Raw genomic sequence first — 19,591 nt, forward strand, 5'->3', positions numbered from 1 at the left:
TGCAGTTATAAAATGTAAGGAAAATATTCAGAGACCTAGATCTGGGGATTCATATTGTGAATCTGCCATTTCTCATCTAGGTTTTTGCCTTGGATCTCTTTTTTTCCCTTTCTTCGAAGTACCAGGAAGTTAAACAGTTCATTCCTTTTGAAAGATCAAATTATCATCCAACAAGTATTGCACTCATTCACAAGCTAAAAGAGTATTTCATCTGAGGAGTATGTTTACAGGGCCCTGAACCACAGAGACTTCAAGCAAAAGTCTCAAGCCATTATGATCCTGAAGAAGATACAGGGTGTTATCAAAAGCAGATATTATATTTTGACTGCAGGAGTTTTGAAAATAAGCTCTGTGTGCAGGTTCCTGGCAGCCATCAGTCTGAGCCCACTAAACCAATTCATTTGCAGAATCAGCTGAGATTCACCAGTTATTCTATAGGGAAAGAACTGATGCTGAATCAGTTGATAGGCCTGTCAGTAAAAAGCGCTATGAGCTGATCCATCAAGCTACAGCTCCACCTTTCACTCTTCCAACATACAGCATACACAACCTCAGTCAATTGATAGTCCTGTCCTGTCTCTCCCAGCACATTACAAGCCTCCACTTTGTGAAGTTAAATCTGTGCCTGACCCTCCTCCACCTCAGAATAAGCCAGCAATTCTCAGATCCTCTGGAGAGGACATGGTGCGGTTCACTTCTTATCCTCAGGAAAGCTTCCCTGACAAAGGCCCTGTTAACACAACTAACAGATTCAGAAAACACTCACTCCTTACAACTGCTTTACAATAAAACCTTACCCAGTGCTGCAAGGCCCTTTGAGCACAAGTTTGGAAGTCCTAAACCCAAACACAATCTCTTGACAAGTGAAGTTCAACATAAATCACAGTCACCATCAAAATCTCTCAGTTCTCATCAACCCAATTCCCGCTAAGCTGTTTCAAAAGCACACAGCTTATTGCAGCTTCCCAAGTTTGACAGTGGAATGGCAACAATACCTTCAGTGAACAGGTTCAACAATCCTAAGTATCAGCCCAATAATGTTAATGCTGTTCCTAAAGCCATTCCTATTAGCCCTTCAGCACTCAAGGATGAGAGGGAAGACCACAGACACACTGTTGCAGCACAGCAAGAGGTGTATTTAACAGCTATGGTGGTGTGTTCAGCTCCATAGCATCTGGTGCTAGTATTTTTGTACCACAGGGTATATTCCAGATGGACTAGAGTGAGAAATCTGTTTCAAAATCTGCAAAAAACAACCTTTCCACTCTTAGTCAAAGAGAATATAAAATGCTTCTTAGGCCCTCAGTAATGTCAGGGCCTCATGGATTAACATTCCTGAAATCAGTGGTGCTGTGCCTGATGTACTGTGACCCCAAAATCTGTCAGAACAAGTGCCTTCCTGGAAGGGAAGGGGATAGTCTGGGGATCCAGACTATCTCACTGAAGGAAACTGTCTCAGTCCTAATTGACCCTTTATAAATATGATGTTCGTTCAGTAAATAAGAAATGGGAAACTGAGATGGACCTCACATGTAAGGTGAACCACTCTATTTCAAGGCCAGTAAGAGCAGATTGCAAGCAAGCAATAACATTTTCCAAATGAACCAGTTCTTTCCTCCCATTTTGGACGCTTGGCTTGCAATTTCCTTTGTTCCAGTTCTTTAAGTAGATCATATGGAGACCTGATCCTAAACATGCAGTGGGCAATATGTCCAGGGACTCTGCTTTTTCTGCCATCTCTTGGTGACCTGCCGTCTCCAGTAGCAGCCTCCTCTGCCATGTATGTTGTGCATGAAGGCAGTGCGTAAGAATGGTGCCACTGCAGTACATTACCATAAGGAACACTGCATCATTCCTTGTTTGCTGGTTGAAGGTGTAAAGTAGCTGAATACCTAGTCAAAGCTGAGATGGCAGTCAGTTCAGTCTGTCTTCCTAGCTACTCTTGTTGCTTTCATTTGGACTCAGTCTGGTTGGTCCCTGTGTTTTCTGAAGTCTGCCATTGAATTGTGGTATTTCTTCATAAGCTCTACACAGAGAACCTACCATCTGTATGTTCTGCCAGGAATAGTTGTTAATACACTCCTGAATAGCTGTCTTTGTCACGGCAACCCATCCTGTAACACATGCCTCTCTTACGATCTTCTCTGGCTTCCTGATCCTTTCCTCCAGAATTGCTACTCCCTAAATTGTTCTTCATCTGTATTTGTGCAGATAATCATCTCCTGCTTCTGTGTAATAATATTATCCATTTGACTTTAATGAATTCCATCTTCCAAAATCAAGATAACTGAAATCTGAACCAGTCCTCAAACATTTTTCACCCTCTGTCCTTTTTTCTGTCCATACAACAGACTGTCACACAGGATGGACATAGATCCAGGATAGAAGATTGTCTACAGAAATTAATTCATGTTATCTACCAAATTCTTTTTTTGATAAATGCTTATATTTCATTGATGAGCCATTAGTACCTGTTCTGATTAACACCATGTAAACATTTTTTCATCCTATTTGCACCAGTTCCATCTTAGTTTCCATCTCCATTCTGTCAATAAATACATATTTTCTCCTCTGTATTACTTAATCTTTCTTGCATACTCTTGCTGCCTTCATATCCCAGAATATATTCATATCAAAAAGAATGCTGCCCATTATCATCTTTATATAGTTAAAATTTGTACTGGGAGAAGAGACTAAACAAATGTGCACACATGAAGACACACATTCATTGTATTTAAATGTTTCTTCGATTATGAATAATAATCTTTTTGACAGGAGAGCAGCAGAGGGGCTATTAGGTGCCATCTAGTGTGTTATGTCAACTATATGAGATATAATAAATGTATTTTTTTTAGCACTTTTCTATTGATCTGCAGTTGTCTCATGATGGATTTGCATTGCATTGGTTTTGCATTTGTTGTGGGCAGGGAGGTTAGGTTAGACAAGCTCCCAATGCCCTTTCCAACCTCAGTTATTCTGGTTCTACATGTAATTTTTAAATTTACTTGATATTAATAAAATCATTTTTTATGTGTATCTACATTAAGTAAAATACTTCTATGAATTATAAGGACAGCATTATCAGTCTCTGAAAGGAGAAGTAATTCCAGGATAAAGAGAATTGAACATAAATGACAGATCTATCTACTTATTTTTGCTTTCAGGAGAGGATTTTGTAGCTGAAAAGTGGGCCAGGTTCCAAGATATTCTTCAGTATATTTACTTTTAATGTTTGAAATAAATATGTTCTAAGGATGTATTTCAGACATTTTCAAAGATAAGGATATGTGTGTGGATAAATCTGGGAGCTAAGAGCTACCCAGTAGAATATCTCATAATTGGTAAGAGAGTGCTTTATATTAATGATCTTTAAAGAATCTTTTCAGTATGGTTTGTCTGCTATAAATTTGATGCAACATGACTGCAAATGTGCTTTGTATTGCTGTTTATATTAGATAAGGAGCTCTTGTTTAAATGAATGTGTGGCTGCACAGTATTGCTGTTAACTGTGTCTCACTCAAAAGCTGATATGCCCATGCTAATATTCTCCTTCCCTCATGTATTTCACAAAAGTTTCATTTTATCTGAGTGGATTTTTTTGGGAGTAGCACTATGATATTTAAGGTCCATTTAGCTTAATGGTGCCATTTAAATGGAGTATTTAGCATAATTGTTAAAGGGAAGACCACTGCCACTTGCCAGTGCATTGCATCATATTTGATTCATAGGCAGGAATTTTAATTGGGTCTTTCTGCTAAATCAAGCTGGGAACCAGCTTGAGCTGCAGGAAAAGCAGGGCTAACAGGAGTAAAATCTTTAATTTTCTCACATAGTGAAGACTAATGTTTGCTTGAGACAGTGATAAATGAAGCCTTACCTCATTGCTCCTGCTCAGTTTTATGAGAGCAAGATCATGCCAAAAAAGCTGGTTTCTTTTTTGGCAGTTATAAACATTTGTGTCAGCTTATTTTGTACTTTTACCAGCTTACTTGGTCTTGGGTTTTGTTATAGATTCAGAAGTCATTTGTGCTGTTGAGGTCAAGGATTAGAGTTTGGGATTGGGGTAGGAGGTGAGGGAGACGTAGGATCTAGGAGTCAGGCTTGGGGTTAGTGGTCAGAGTTAGTGTAAAGGCTTAACAAGCATGGTCTAACACCCAAAGCCCACTTACAGCCACAAAATCAGCCCTTCCTTGCTGGCCCAGCTCTCCCACACCCTTTGTGTGAGCTTCACATGGCAGCCTCCAGGTTCTCCCTGTTCAAGAGCTGAGGCACGAGGACCCCCAGGGATCCAGCTGAAGCATTCTGTCCTCCTTGACCCCTGCCCATCTCCCACCTCCTGGGCACTGGCACCCGAGAGCGGGGTCAGGAGAGAGGCTGAATGTCCAGCGTGAAGAAGGAGGGCTGAGGCTTTGGGAATATGCCTGCTGGGGGTTGAGCCTGCCTTCTGGGGAGGCTTTAGAGTTACAGAAGGGCTTTGGGTCAGAGTGTGGAGTTCCTTGAAGAGTCTTTGGTAAGCCGTTGGGATGTAGGTTGGAGGTGGAGTCACAGTGAGGACTAGGATTAGGGTTAGGGACAGCAGATTAGGGCTGCCATCAGAACAAGGATTTGGGGTAGGGATAAAAGAAAGGGTTTCAGGTTTGCTTTTGGCCTTTGTGACAGAGCTTGGGGTTAGGGTTTAGTGAAGGGTGCTGGGATAGTGAGTTAGGGTTTAGTGAAGGTTTAGGGGTCAGGTTACATGGACTTTGTGTTAGTAGCCAGAGTTGGAAAAGGGCTTCAGCAGTGTGCTCTTGTGTTTGCTGTACCCACTATGCTGCCATCGCTTTCATTGTCAAGACAAATCAGACTAAATAAGTCCTGAAGTCAGCAGCACACCCCAGCAGCAAAGTGGGCCAGCAGCCCTTGGGCTGTCAGGAGTGTTAGCTCCAGGTCAGTGAAGGTGATCATGCCCCTCAGCTCAGCACTGGTGAGACAACACATGGAACACCAAGTCCAGTTCTGGGCTCAGCAGTGCAGGAGAGGCGCAGACATACTGGAGAAAGTTATGGGTCCTAAGGATAATTATGGGCCTGGAGCATCTCTCCTGTGAGGAGAGGCTCAAGGAGCAGGGACTGTTCAGCCCAAAGAGGAGGCTCAGTGAGATCTTACACAGTGTTTAAATGCCTGATGGGAAGATGTAAAGAGGACAGAGCCAGACTCTTCTTGATGTGATGCTGTCAGGACAAGAGTTCATCAGCACAAATTGAAATACAGGAAATTCCACCTGAGTAAAAGAGAACCCTGAGCTGAACTTACATTGAACAGAGGGGTTAAACTAGGTTATCTCTAGAGAACCCTGTCAACCTCAACTGTTCCATAATCTATAAGGAAATTATTTGCATAAATATTTATTTAATTTTTGCTAGAAGTATCAAGGTCCACAATCAAGCATGACTATGCTAGGAGCCTCATTCATTTGTGGTTGCATTTCAGTTTTACACACTTAGTCCTTTGGGGAATACAAACAGAGATGGGCTAATCTTTCTAACATAGGGAGCTTAGTCAATTTAATCAGTGACCCTGCTGTTTTATGGCTGTTCCTGTATTTTATTCAAGGTACAGGCTGTAACCTTTTCTTCTGAGAAGTTCTCTGCAACCTTAAGAGAGATAAAAATGCTCCTAGTCCAGATTTACAGATTTTGCAGCATGAGCTCTGTGTACCAAAAGAATGTGCCATGGTGGTGTTCAGAGTTCACCCGCTGTTTGGTGGATCTAATGTGCAATATGAGAAAACTAAATTGTCTCATTACTTACTCCTCTCAGGAGAAAAGTTACAGGATCTCTTAGATTGTGTGCTACTCAGGGTGCTCTTAAAGTGATATGTTTTATACATTATTTGGATTTCATAACTCAAGAATATTTTAGCAAATCATCAGTGCTAATTTTAATTAGAGGAAAATGCTTCTATTAGCATCAGAATATGCAAAGTCATATATTTGTGTATAAAGTTTTTCAAGGTGAAACTGACAACAAAGATTGCTCTCACAAAGAGAACATGACATTCTGCAGACTTAATGGTTTTCAGAGGAGCAGTCTATCAATAAATATTTTACCTTTGGTAATATTGTCCCCTGAATCTCCTGTGATTAGGAAGTCAGCATTGCATCTGACCTGTTAGCTGTTTCATGTAGCTGAGAGCATTTCTTTTTCGGCCTTGTTTTTCTGTTGTTGTTATGTCAAATCTTTTCCAGCCTAATCTCCCATCCCTCCCCTGCAATGCAGAGTGTAGTTTATATTCTGCCACATCTCAGGGAAGTAGCAAGACTGCTGGGTACATGTAAAATTTTCACTCTGACTCCTCCCTAGTTTTTCAGAGCACTCTGATCATTTAAAATAAGGCACTGGAGCCTGGGAGACAGCTGGTCTCTGCCAGATTTGTCTTTTCCATAAATCTGAAGGGGGAAGAAGTATTTTGCAATACTTGCCCAGTTCTCCCCCTCTCTTTGGAAGTAACTGAGGTCAGCCAGTGTTGGAGAAGTCAGTGAACCTGAAGGATCTCGGAGGTTTTGCGCTTTGCCTTAAGCTGGTCTCCTCTGTCCAGCCTGTCTCTAAGGAGGAGATGAAGCCCAGCAGAACAAGTTTAACATATGGACTCTCTAACTCTTGCCATGTGGCCAACTGCATCTCCATGGATGTAGGAAAAGGAAACTGAGTAGGTACACAGTCCTGAGAATCCTCCTGCCATGTGTTACTGAGCTATAGGTGAGCAGCTGTGACTTGGGTTAAAAAAGCAACAGTTTAATGACACTGAGCAACCTCAAATGAGTGTCTGGAGGCAAGGTTTCTTTGTGGGCCACTAGAGAGAAGGCTTGATCAGCTCCTAGCCTGAAGGTGGTGCCTGGAGCTGTTACTTTGAAAGGATCAGCAGTAGCACAACCCAAAAGCAAGTCACGTTATGAACTGTTTGACTTCCACCTCCTGAGGAAGCACAAACAGAACTGTGCTCCAGTAGATCTATACTCTGATGGATCAGTTGGGACTAGGATTTGTTTGACACAATTTCTTTAAACACAACTGAAAATGAGCTGTATGTCTTAGAAGAGCTGAGAAACTTTTTTATGAGAAATGTAAGAATTATTAGTGTTGTAGTCAAAACAATAATATACTGCTCATTTGTTAAAGAAGGTTATTGGATGCATTTTTGGCCTTCCTATGAGAACACAGAACCTCCTTTGACTCTACACTGTACATATCCTTTCTCACATAATTACTGTATTCACTTACTGTACTTATATTGCAGTAGCTTTAGGTGATTTAAAATATAGAACTACAATATAGTTTGCTCTTTTCCAGTGGGAACAGGAATTTAACTGAGTCAGAACATTAGTAATATTTGCAAAATTAATTGACCTCTAAAAAATACCTGTAGAACCAACTGCATGTCCACTTTCTACATGAGTAATGTGAGAGGCCCTGTTTCTAATAAATGTATTTATAGCTTCATTACCCCAGCAGACCTTTGGATGGTCTGGTTTAGTTATAGTGATACATTATTAGTTCAACAGATGAACACTGTTTCCATGAGGTATTTGCTAACAATTGCAAATTGCAGGGGAAAAAAAAAATCAAATACTGTATTATATTCTTACCCATTCATGAATTAATTGTCTTTAAAGTTTTTAAAAATAACTTTTAAACACCCATCACTTTTTCTGATGCTGTTTGTGACTTGTTCTTTTCCCTTATGTCCTTCTCCCAGCCACTGAAATCTGTGAAGTTAGTGTATGATTTCACTGAGCCTTAGAAACTAAACCTGTATTTTGTAACTGAAATATAAATTATTTTATTTTATGGTGCACAGTAAAGCAATGTGAAATGCTCTTGAATATCCTCAGATTTGTTATGCCATCATTATTAATTATCCTCACTATTCCATGTAGCTTTTTCATGGTGATGACTTAAGAAATATTTGAACACTGAAGTAATTACAAAATAGATGAACATTGCAGTATGACTTGAAGTGGTTTTGATGTCTGTTGGAAGAGTTGCTCTCAAAAGACACTACCACTTTGACAAGATTTTTATTTATTGAGCTAATTCATTTACATCTATGCTTTTTATTTAACCTTTAATAACAGAGAAGATCATGAGGATCTCTTTTATTTCTCTTAATGTGAAGTAAAAGAATCTGCATGTTTTCACCATGGTGTTGTATATAAAAGCATGCAAAAACAATCAGTCTTTCAGACCATACCACGGGAACAAATTTCTTCTTGAGTTTCAGGCAATATTCTAGCACAAGTAAAGAAGCAGAAAAGAGTAGCAAATAAATTGCAATTCCTTCATGGACACTTAAAGCAGGATAATGTCTAGTTGCAATTTCCTCTGCCTACCCCTGTCAGAATCTTGCTCTGTTTTGGACACAAAATAGAAACCAAAGTGGAAAAGAAAAGCTACTTTTTTCTGCATCCAATTTCATACCTTTTAACGTTGGTAGACAGGCTCATTAATTTCAATGGGTGTTGGATCAGGCTATAGATCTGGAAGCCTAAACTTACTTTTCCAAAAATAGATAACATTTTTATTTCTTCATTATGCCCTAATTTGAAGTCCCTTGAATCAGACTATTAACAAAATATTATCCTATCTCTGAAAATAATGCAGATAAAACTAAAATTCTGCTCAACTCTCATATAGTACTTTTCCTCTTCAAAGCATTTTAGCATCACTGATTAATCATTGCATTAATTAAATGACTATATTTTTAAAAAAATTCAGCTTTCCAAAAGCTCTCTTCTCTGCAGGGAGCAGGGGAGAGCATAGCAAGGGACTTAAACCAGCTCCAGTAATCAGAAAACTTAGCCTGCAGCAATTAAACTGAGGAATCACTTCCCTTGCAGAATCTTTTTTACCTTGGGCTAGTGGAAAGATGAAAGGAAAGATGACAGTGCAGTCTAAACAAGAAATAGCTCTCTTGGCGTGTAAAGGAGCTGGTTAATTGGATGTATTTGCACTACTTGAATCAATAGGTAGGCTCACAGCTCCTTTCCACACATTTTCTAGTTTGTATACCTGGCAGGAAATGCAATCAAAATTAATTAGAAAGGAAATTATTTGAGTTATTGCACACATGGACTCCATCCATTCTGGGTATAAAACCCAAACGTGCAAGAATAAATTCCTTGGATCCAACAACAATTAAGCCTGAGGTTGTCATTTTTGTTCTCAGACAACCCTCCAGAGCTAAGTCTGCAAGGGAGACAGCCAAAGCCACCACTCAAATCCTTTTTTCTGGCCAAGAGACCAGAAGCAGCAGAACAGTAGCAATACCTCTGATTGCCTTAAAAAAATGCTGCTTTCTTCACTGCTGAGGGTGACAAATAGAATCTTACTAGTGGGTATTTTTCTCCTTCTGTGGACCCAGCAGTTGTTTGGCATACCAGGTCAGCAGATAATTAGATAGGTCATGCTGAACTTGAACTGACTCATTTTTATAGTCCCAGCATGGGTGAGACAGTCAACAAATTAATGCTTGCACTTCTTCCCAAATTCATCTTCATAAAGCAGATTGCAAGTCAGAGAGCACACCCTTGAGCTGGGTTGTGTTTGGTGTTTGCTTTACTTCTCCAGCATGAGAGAGGAGGATTGCTGATGCATGGGTGAACATTCAGAGCAGAAGCCATCCACTGCGCTGGGTGAGAGGTGTTGTTACGAAACAGAAAATCCATTTGGCCACGGTACACATAAATCCATTTCAGGATTAGTCTTCTGGCTGTTTTGCTGCAGACATTTACGCCCCTGAAGGACATCTGGTTTCTCCAGAAATCCACGTGGCAGGCGGCATGCATCCCATGAAAACTGCCAAAAGGACAGCAGCAAAGATGGAGGAGGCAGAGATGTTCAGCAGGGTCTCAATGCAGTGCTCGACCTTTGGCATTACCTCTGGTAGAGCCAGCTGAAGGGCTTCTGCATGCAAAGTGCAGACATACATCTAGCCTTTAAAACACATGTTAGAGTGTGAATCAGCAGGTTATGGTCAGCCAAAGAGCCCTGGGAAATCTTCAGTCTGTAGTTTTTACTATAACTGGTGGCATAAAGTGTGAATATCTGTAGTCTCACTGTGTGGGAGACAACCAGAATATGGGGTGCTGTTGAGAAAGGAGTAAAATCAGTATTAAAAGTAACAGGAGATCAAATAGCTGCCCGTGGAATTGAGATATACAAGAGAGGCAGCAAGGGTAGTACAAGAGCAATAGTATTTAAACATACTGGTACTTTTGAGTCTAAAATCTGTGCTTGCAAACTAGCTAAAAATGTCCTTTAGTCTAGAACATTAAAAAGCGTGAGTCTGTGTTGGGTTGGGGTGGGACTGGGAATGCCGGGGTGTGACAAAAGCAACATCCAGCTGATCATCAAAGTGTAGGTAGTTAAACCAAAATGAGGAGAGATTGGAAAAGCTTAGCAAACAAGGCAGATGCAGAGATTTACAAGATATGGCAAAGGACAATGAAAACTTCACAGTTAAGACCCAAAGGTTCGAGGAGATGCAGCTCAAGAAAAATTATTAGTCATGTAATAGAAGGAAGAGGGTGTAGCCCTGAGAAAATGAGTTGAACACAAGAAAAGTAATCAGCCAGAGGGAGGGAGGAAACATAAGAAATGGAAAAGTTATGTTTCTGGGAGCAGAAAGAGAAGCTTCAGAGAAGCTGGTAACTGGGTGAAAATGCTGTTTCAGGAAAGAAGATCTGTGAAGGGTCTGAGAAAGCACATTGCTGAAAAGCACTGTTTGCACTGCACCCAGTTGTGATTTCCCATGGCATGTTCAGGTTCCAAATACCAAAATGCTTCTCTTTTGCTTTGTGCAATGCTAATAGTTTCTATACATGCTGCTCTTTCATCCTTGTTATGGATGTGCCCTTTGTCATTCCTTGTTCTCCTCATACCTTTTGCAAAATATATTACCAACATCTTTAATCTTTTTCAAAAGATAAAAGCTTCTATATTGGTTACCCTTTTAGATACTTGATTCTTTTACAAGCAAATCTCAACTGACATTGCCACGCAGTTATTGGTGTTCTACATGCTTTCATCACTCTGTGGTAGTTCAAGGGTTTCTTCCCTAAAACTGTAAAAGGTTACTATTCCTGCTCACTGTAGGGCTTTATATGCTACACTGCTGATGGCTGAATTTCTTCTTGATAAAAAGGATTTTAAAAAAGAAAACCAATGACTGACGCATCACATATAATGCATCTGGGAAGATACTGTTCCTCTTTGTTGTGGTCCATACCAAATACCAATCTTATGTCTGGAAATCTTGCTGCTTGTCATCAGAGATGGTGAAAACCTGAAAGTGTGTATCACTTATCTGAAGTGAAGAGGGAATCTGAGACTTCCACCTGATTCTTTGTTCAGTCTCAGCAGCCATCAGCAGAGTGCACCTGGATCCTTGGGGGCACGGGAGGGCATGCGTGTGTAATGGTTTTTATTCTTTCTTTATTCTCAAACAATAATGTATCTCTACAGACGCTTAAAATTTAAAATTAAAAAAAAAACTGCAAGGAAATTATATCTGGTATTGTTCTCTAGCTCAAAGTACTCATTATCCCAACTTAATTGGCAAGTTATGCCTAATGTGGAGCAGCTAAAAGAGTGGCTTCCAGCTCATCATAAGGCTTAAGCTGTTTACTAAAACCAGTTTAAGTTAACTCATCACTCTTTCCTTTATAAATGATTGAGCTGAGGTGATAGTTTTTTTTGGATATGGATAATTGCAGTACTATAGTCAATTCCCATTATGTAGTGCAATACGCAATTATTTTGAAGTGCCAGAGGTTACAAATGTTTGTGCATGTCACTTAAAAGAACCTGAATACCTAATCAACATTTTTGGTCAAACATTGAGAATGATATCTAGGTGCCTAGAGATAAGCATTAAACTTTAAAGAGCAAAGGGTATCTAATTTTGTTTACATGTGCTTTTCCAGAAGGCTGTGTGTCTTCCATAGGTCTACTAACTGTGCAGGTATCTCAGGTATCCAAGGGAATTTGAAACCACATTGCCCCCGTCTATTTGGACACATAAATTTCCCTGTGTTTACCTGAAAATGGTTTGATCTTTTTATACACTTCCATCCCAGAGTGATCCAGAATCATCCATTCTCTGACACTTGCAGAAGTGGTGGGGCTCATGCTATTTGAGGCATGCTTTTCAGTCCTACTGCTCCGGGGTTTTTCCACTTTCATCTTCCAGTAACGATTCATGCACGGTGGTCCTGGGAATAAGCAACTGATGTGTTGTGCTGAGCAGCAGCACAGACCATGAGCCAGCACAGGCCAGGCCATGGGAGTTTGACAGTGGACATTACCTTGGCGTATCACAAACCTGCTCTGTCCACAGCTGAAGTCATGTCAAATGAGGGGCCCCAGAGAGAGGGAAGAGACCATTGCTGTATGCAAACTTGCGGTCCCTCACATGCAGGGTACCCTGCAGCAGGCACTGCCACAGACTCTGTCTTACAGATTCGGATGGAGAGCCAAGTCACTGGCTCAGTGGTTGCAGTGGAAAGCCTGTCTGGAGACAGTCATGTCATTTAGTAGTGAGCAAGAGGTCATTAAACTCTGTGTTGGCTGATGACCCTTATTTCAGATTGTGCTGCTCTGTCTTCTTTTATAAACCTTCTTTCAAAAGGTTACAAACCTTTATAAACCAACATTGCTTCATAAGGTGGATTTTTTCTTACTCTTCGCTCACCTTTCCTGCTGCTCCCCAAAGTCTGAGGAGTAATCATTTACTCAGTGGGTCAAGTGTCTCTCAGCCTCAGTACTGCAGTCTTTTTTGCTTTCAAAGATATAGGTTTGTGTCTCCTTCCATCTGCTGCCTTTACTCCTGGCTCAGCAGCTCTGGCATTACCCTGCTTCATCTTTTTGGGCTTCTTCCAACTCTGCCCCCAAAAAAAGCACGTGTTTGGCTCTAAGACCCAGTGTGACAGCATTTCTTATCTCTTAGCCTATTTTGTCTTTAAAATTCAAGGCAGTTTTCTCCCTTGAGTCTTTCACTGGTGATAGAAAATCTCCTTATGCAAACTAACACACCTTTACCCTCCAGAATGTTATAAGGTTGACTGCTGCTCTGATGCCTACACTATAACTTAACTTGTATTGTCCAAGACCAGAGTCTGCTACATATTGCAATAAGCATAATCTTTCTTTTTTTTATGGGCTCTTGCACCTCAGTATGTACTAGAAAATTTCCAGTGTTCAGAGTACGCACAGAGCTCCTCTGGAACACCGACAGCTGAGGGAGTTCCAGGTGCTCCACAGGTGCCAGTAGTGGTAATATATTACACTTAAAACAGTGGTATCTGACAGGGAAAGCATAGTGCAGGAATGAATCATCAAATATAGCTGTGTTTTTGCCACTGCTGACATGTGATAAATACACTCTAATTTATTAGACTACCAGTTGAATAATACACTGACTTAAGACCAAAATTGGTTCCATAAAAATTAAGTTGACAGTTTTGGCATATTTCTTAAGTAATGATTGAAAGTAATAATAAAAGCTCTCCCAGTCATATTCTTTCCATAAGTCTGTGAAACACTGAAGTTGAGTAGTATTAAAAACACGGGGGTGGTGAAAGTGCCCCAAACCACGTAAGTCTAAGTGGAGTGCACATGTTATCATGAAGAGAAGAAAATTCAGATATATTCTGACATACAGGCACCAGTAGTTCTCTGTGCCTTTACAACAAAGTATGGTGGCATTTTGCCATTTTTATATTAGCTAGCTACATGATACGAATTAATGGATATCTTTGGAGGGGAGGAATAGTGAACAATTACTTTTACTGAAAAAGATCTATCTCTAGGACAGGGGTCTGTGTTGGAATTAATATCTGTTTGGGGTGTCTTGTTTCTTTAATAGGTCAATTTTCCTAATCTTGTACTCTCAAACTAGGAACCATGTCACAACTATTAAATACATTTGCCAATGTGTCAAAGACATTATTCAGAGATGAGTGAAAATGGAAGTGGTTTCAACAATGTTACAACAGCAGCGAATTTGTCTCAAGGCAATACTAGGAAAGTATTTCCAGAAGTAGAACCTTATCTGTGATGGTTTTGCTCTGGTTTAATCTACCACAAGAATAGTTTGCTGTGCTGTTTGGCTCTGAAGGCAGAATCATTCTTAGGACAGTTTTTTGATCCTCTGATGTGAAAATTTTCCTGAATTAAGTAATGGAGGCAGGTATTAAGGTGCTGAGGCTTTTATCATGCAAAGGAAAAGACATTAAATCTTCATTGTTGAAATAATAAGCAGATGCTATCCTCTTACAGTCAAAGACAGTGGATGGTGCTAGATGAATCACCTTCTTAATATGAAAATGATGGAAGTCTTATCTTAGAAAAATAACTTTTAAATGTATAGTATCAGAAAAATGCTCTTCCAAGCACCCACAAGATAACCCCTTTCCTATTATGTCTATTCTATGTCTTCCTTCCTTCCTTTAAAAGTAAAATTGGACAAATAAATACGTTTTCTTTTTTCCTCGTCTAGTTGTTGGCTATGTTTAATCGTATTATGTAAATCCTCTTTAAAAGCTTCAAATCAATTTTGGGTCTTACAGTGTGTAATGTTGTTCAAATACAAAAAATAAATTTTAAAAATCAATTTGTTTGTAGATTAAAGTAGTTCTGCATGGACCCTAAAGAAAATTAACAAGGCTATTTAATTTAAATATAATCCTCACACACATCTGCCTCTCTTCCCAGCATCCCCATCAGTTCTCATTTCTTCCATTCAGGGAGGCTTCTTGTATTGCAAGCTGAATTGCTCAGCTCTCCTACTAGTGGTGCTAGATAACAGTAGTGCTAGATATCATTTTGCTGACATTCCAACACTGGTTTCCATTACACATTTCAGTCTGCTTCCAGAAGAGGCTCTTAACATGGACAAACAAAATTCAAAGTGCAAAAACTCTGCAGAATGTAGCACACACCAGTGCAGAAGTCAGGGATCGCAGTTGTGTTGGGCTGGTGCAACAATACCTGTGGGAGGACTTCACATTCACACCACTGTAGAGCAAGGTTTCTTCTATAGCTGGTGGTAGAAAACATGACTCTTCTTCATGTCTGTAGTGAAGAAGTAGGAGAATAACTGAGATAAGAGAAATTAACCAATAACTAACAGGTTTTTTTTCTGTGCATGTTCTACAGAGATTTATTAACTAACTATATGTATAGTTTTAGAAAAACTTCTTGCAATATAAAGAATGTACTTTATATATACTTGACTTTCAAATTCCATGGCTTAATTCTGTATTAAAGCAAATTCCCTGCTTTTTCAGTACATTTTCACATAGCTAACACAGTGTTTGAAGTACTTAAACCACAGAAAATGGGCTAACAGTTACACTCCTTAATAGGTTCTAAGACCAACGTAAACAGTGACTTGGATCAACTCTGTAGCTCAGCCACTCCCTCCTTCTTCCAGCTGGTGTGCCACCTGTGTTTGGTGAACCTCTGGAAGGACATTTTGGTGTCCTGACCATGATGCCTGCTGGATTGTGGTCGGTTGCTGTACCCACATGGGTGAGCAGCTTTGTTGGAGGCAGCAGTTCTGGCTTTTGCTGCATCCTGGGGACAGGGCAGGGAGAAGAGGGAGGCCTGCATCCCCAACAGGCAGCTCCTGGCAGGGAGTCTGGCATTGGCATTACAGCTTCTGGTAGGGAGGTCTCCAAACTGGGCACCAGCTTGCACAGCTGCCGCAGATGAAATACAGCCTCTAGATTTTAGATCTACAAAATGTGAGTCTTCTGCTTCTACTTGCTATCCAAAGGCTACATTCGATGCAATTCTTGGGGGAGAAAGAAGGGTAAAGCAATTTAAAAACCCTACCAAACCCACTCAGAATATATTTTACTTTAAATATGCTTCTGCTTAAGAATCGAATGGTAATATTGGGCTAGAATTACTACAACTGCTCAGAATAAGGAATGCTGTACTATGCCACTGTTACACATTATGTATAAAAAGCCTGTTTTATTGTTTTAAAATATTTAATACTGACTTATTCTTCTCATGCCTTACTGAAGGGTGTGCACAGCTGAAATGTTAGAACTGCTCAGCATTGGCATTTCCAGAATGCTTATAACCTGCTTGATTGTGTCTATTAAATTTTTCCAACTGAGCTTTCTCTGATAGCTCCAAAGCCTTTATTTGTTTTAAGAACCATCTTGCATGTCTAGGCATGTGTACTGGTGTGAATACTACTGCCTGGAATACTAGACCAGTTCCAGGAAAGAAATCTGCTTGGGGCAGCCATCCTGATTTCCTTACATCCACTGTTCTGGGATGTAATTTTTGGCTGCTAATGAAATTATCATCATGAACTGATTCCACTAGAGGACTGAGGTGCTGAGATGCTCTCTTTCAATTTAAGTGAGGTCTAAAAAGAAAAAGGAATATTGGTCTAGTCTGGGTGTGTGCACAGAGTAAAGCAGAAAAGTCTCACTGATCTGATTTATCTACTTGTACTTACTCCCAACCAGTGGCAGACACTGCACTAGAGGAGAAAAAGCTACATCAAATGATAGTTTATTTTTTGAAACACCAGCTTAATTTGATATGTGTTGCAAACTGAAGTACTCACTGTAAGTGATATACAGATATTAATGTGTTCATGTTCCACAGAACTGACAGATGCAGGTGAAAATAGCATTTCAGACTTTCCTGCAGTTTATTTCATAAATGTGTGGGGAAAAGGAAGATTTTCAGTTTGCTCAAACAAATCATTTCTGAAAGAGAAAGAAATTCTAACAACTGTTCTACATCTGATATTAATAATATTGCTTAAAATCATTACAGTGAAAGTAAATTAAATATTAAGTTCAAAGAAATAAAAATATTTGAGGACAGGATTTGTATTTGTATTGCAGCACACTGGAAAGATTCAAATCCTACTGTACACATTTTGTACACAGTCTAATGCTTTTTATAATCAGGAATGTTTTTACATAATATAGACTGAGTATTTTCTAACACTTCGCATTACCACAAAAATCTATTTGATTATCTTTAACCGTTCAGTACAGAGATTTAAGTTTTTGTATGTATTATGAATATTCTGTTCAAATGACTGATTGTAGTTCCACTACATCAGGCAAAACTGTGAGAAATAAAAATTATTCAATGTCTGATAGTTAAAAGATGTGATTTTCCTCTTGCCTCTGCTTCAGATATGGATACAAAGAACTGAATTTCTGAATTCAGAAATAAGATTTTTAATAAGTATGCATAAACACTAAGTGTAAACATTTTTAAGTTATCAAAAAAATCTGATTAAATTACCATATTATATACAATAATCATACCTGATCATTCACAAAATGTAATGTAGATTAGATTACTAATTATGTTTATATTCCCCAATTTTCCTGTCCTTTTCATCCTGCATGATACACTCATGGTGATTGCTGTATGCAAATTCTTAGCACATCTGCACCGAAGGTGATTCAGAGTTGTTTCACTGACCTCAGTAATAATTTCATCAGGCCTTCACCTTCTCTGATCTTCTCTTTATCACATTGAAGGATTGAGCAGTCACCATAAGAGAAATCTTCTAGAACTGATGTGAGGCTTCTGGTCTATCTGTGCTGCCATATATCTGGTGTATCTGTGCTGCTAATCCTGCCAGATGGATGGATGGATGGATGGATGGATGGATGGATGGATGGATGGATGGATGGATAGATAGATAGATAGATAGATAGATAGATAGATAGATAGATAGATAGATAGATAGATAGATTGATTCTCAGAAGCTGATCTTTTGTTATTTTCACAAGCACTGCATGACTTTTAGGTGCAATTTTGAAAAAGAAATCTGTTTATTTAAGCATGAAAAAAATTATAATAATCTTAGAATCACTTAGGTTGAAAAGATCATCAAGCCTAAACATAATATACAGAATTTCTTTTTATTTAAATGTTTGATGTGACCATTTAAAAATTCTTTTCATTTGAGGAGATTTTAAGTTCTGGAGGTTAGTGTTTTATTCAGGAAATCCTTGCAAAATGCCAGATTGGAATAAATGTTAGAAAGACTCCTTTTTTGGCCAGTACCGTGCATACAACTAAGGATGTGTGGAAAAGCTGGCATCCTCTTGAGCAATACAGTCTAAGAAACACCACTAAACCCATTTAAATTGTTGCATGTAGATTAGAATTAACCTTGTACAGGGGAGAAGTCTTCAGAGAAAACCTTTTCACAAATAACAACATGACTGGGTTTGCATTCGCTGTTGTGGTTTTAACAATTGATGCACATTCACTTTGTGGTAACCAGCTGTGAGATGTTTGGTGAGGACTTGCCAAGTTCTGTGAGTTGTGGCATTCAGATTATCTTTGTGCAGATACTGGGCCTTGCCGTCACAGTTCCGTTCTCTTACGGGTGTGATGTGGCCATATCCAAAGCCTCTGATGCAGTATGGAAGTATTAACAGAGTCTGTAATGTGTGAAATGCTTGAACGTGCAATCATGTAAATATCACTTGCTCCAAATTAACATCAGTATCCAATTAAATTACCTGCAATGATGCAAATGGTGCTGTTAGTCTTGCGTGTTTTCCCTGTACTGCTCCCTCAACCTTTATTGCTGTATCTTCTGAATTGTCCCTTCGTTTTCTTTCAACAAAGGCAAGTATGCCATGAGGGATCTGGTCCACCGACTGCCAGGCGCTAACAACAGCAACAGCTCAGCGAGCAAGGCCATGTCTGATGACACCGTGACTGCCATTTGCTGCACTCTGCACGAAGTCATCACTAAAAACATGGAGAATGCCAAGGCCTTACGGGACGCAGGCGGCATTGAGAAACTGGTTGGCATATCTAAGAGTAAAGGAGACAAGTATGTTTTGCAAATCACCTTGCACCTTTTTAACCTCTGCAGCAGTTATTACTAGTCCTGAATGTGTTTGCCTTCTCTGTGCAATCGCAAGTTGAATCCTTTAGTTTCAACAGATATCACGTGGCCTAGTGCAAAGGGTGACAAGAAACAGACAGTGCCAATACCAAAAGTCTCCCTCTGCTTTGGTTTATTTTTTATGTGCCATCCTCAGTGCAGGGAGTGCAGTCCATGTGCATTTTAAGGAAAAGTAATTATCTACAGTAACCCCTACCTCTAAGAAATTGCAGAAGATCCCAATAAACATTAGGGATCAGAGTGGTTGGATTGCACCCTGTACAAGGCGTGACATGCAGGTGGAGGGGTCCTTTGAAAGGAAGGACCTCACCACAGTGCTGGTACTGCTTCTCTTGATCTAGAAGTGAAGAATGTAAAGTCACTGTCCCTCTTCACAGCACCCTTTTCCCTGCCACCAGCTTGGTAGTAGATCCATGGATTTTCTAACTGGTTGCTTCTGAGAGAGCCTTTAGGCTGCTTTGTGAGGCAAAAAAATGTCTTGCACACAACTGTGACATTTTCAGAACAGCTACAATTTCGTCTTGTCTGTTTGGCTATGTACACACTCTTCATGAGGAGTTCACTCTTTATCCTTCTTTTGCCTAAAACAGATAGCCTGGTTCTCATATTTGTCAAGCTGATGAAGTATAG

At 39.7% G+C, this 19,591-nt stretch overlaps 1 protein-coding gene across 4 annotated transcripts in view; it reads left to right on the plus strand.

The window, feature by feature from the left end:
• The window catches only part of CTNND2 (catenin delta 2), a 640,896-nt gene that overhangs the window by 585,118 nt on the left and 36,187 nt on the right, over positions 1–19,591 (plus strand). For all 4 annotated transcript variants that reach the window (XM_063162733.1, XM_063162752.1, XM_063162763.1 and 1 more), the window contains exon 17: positions 18,676–18,886. In XM_063162733.1, the coding sequence (XP_063018803.1) occupies positions 18,676–18,886 (211 nt within the window). The remainder of the gene's footprint in view (positions 1–18,675; positions 18,887–19,591) is intronic.

The sequence above is a fragment of the Melospiza melodia genome, chromosome 1 (assembly GCF_035770615.1).
Source record: "Melospiza melodia melodia isolate bMelMel2 chromosome 1, bMelMel2.pri, whole genome shotgun sequence".
NCBI lineage: Eukaryota > Metazoa > Chordata > Aves > Passeriformes > Passerellidae > Melospiza > Melospiza melodia.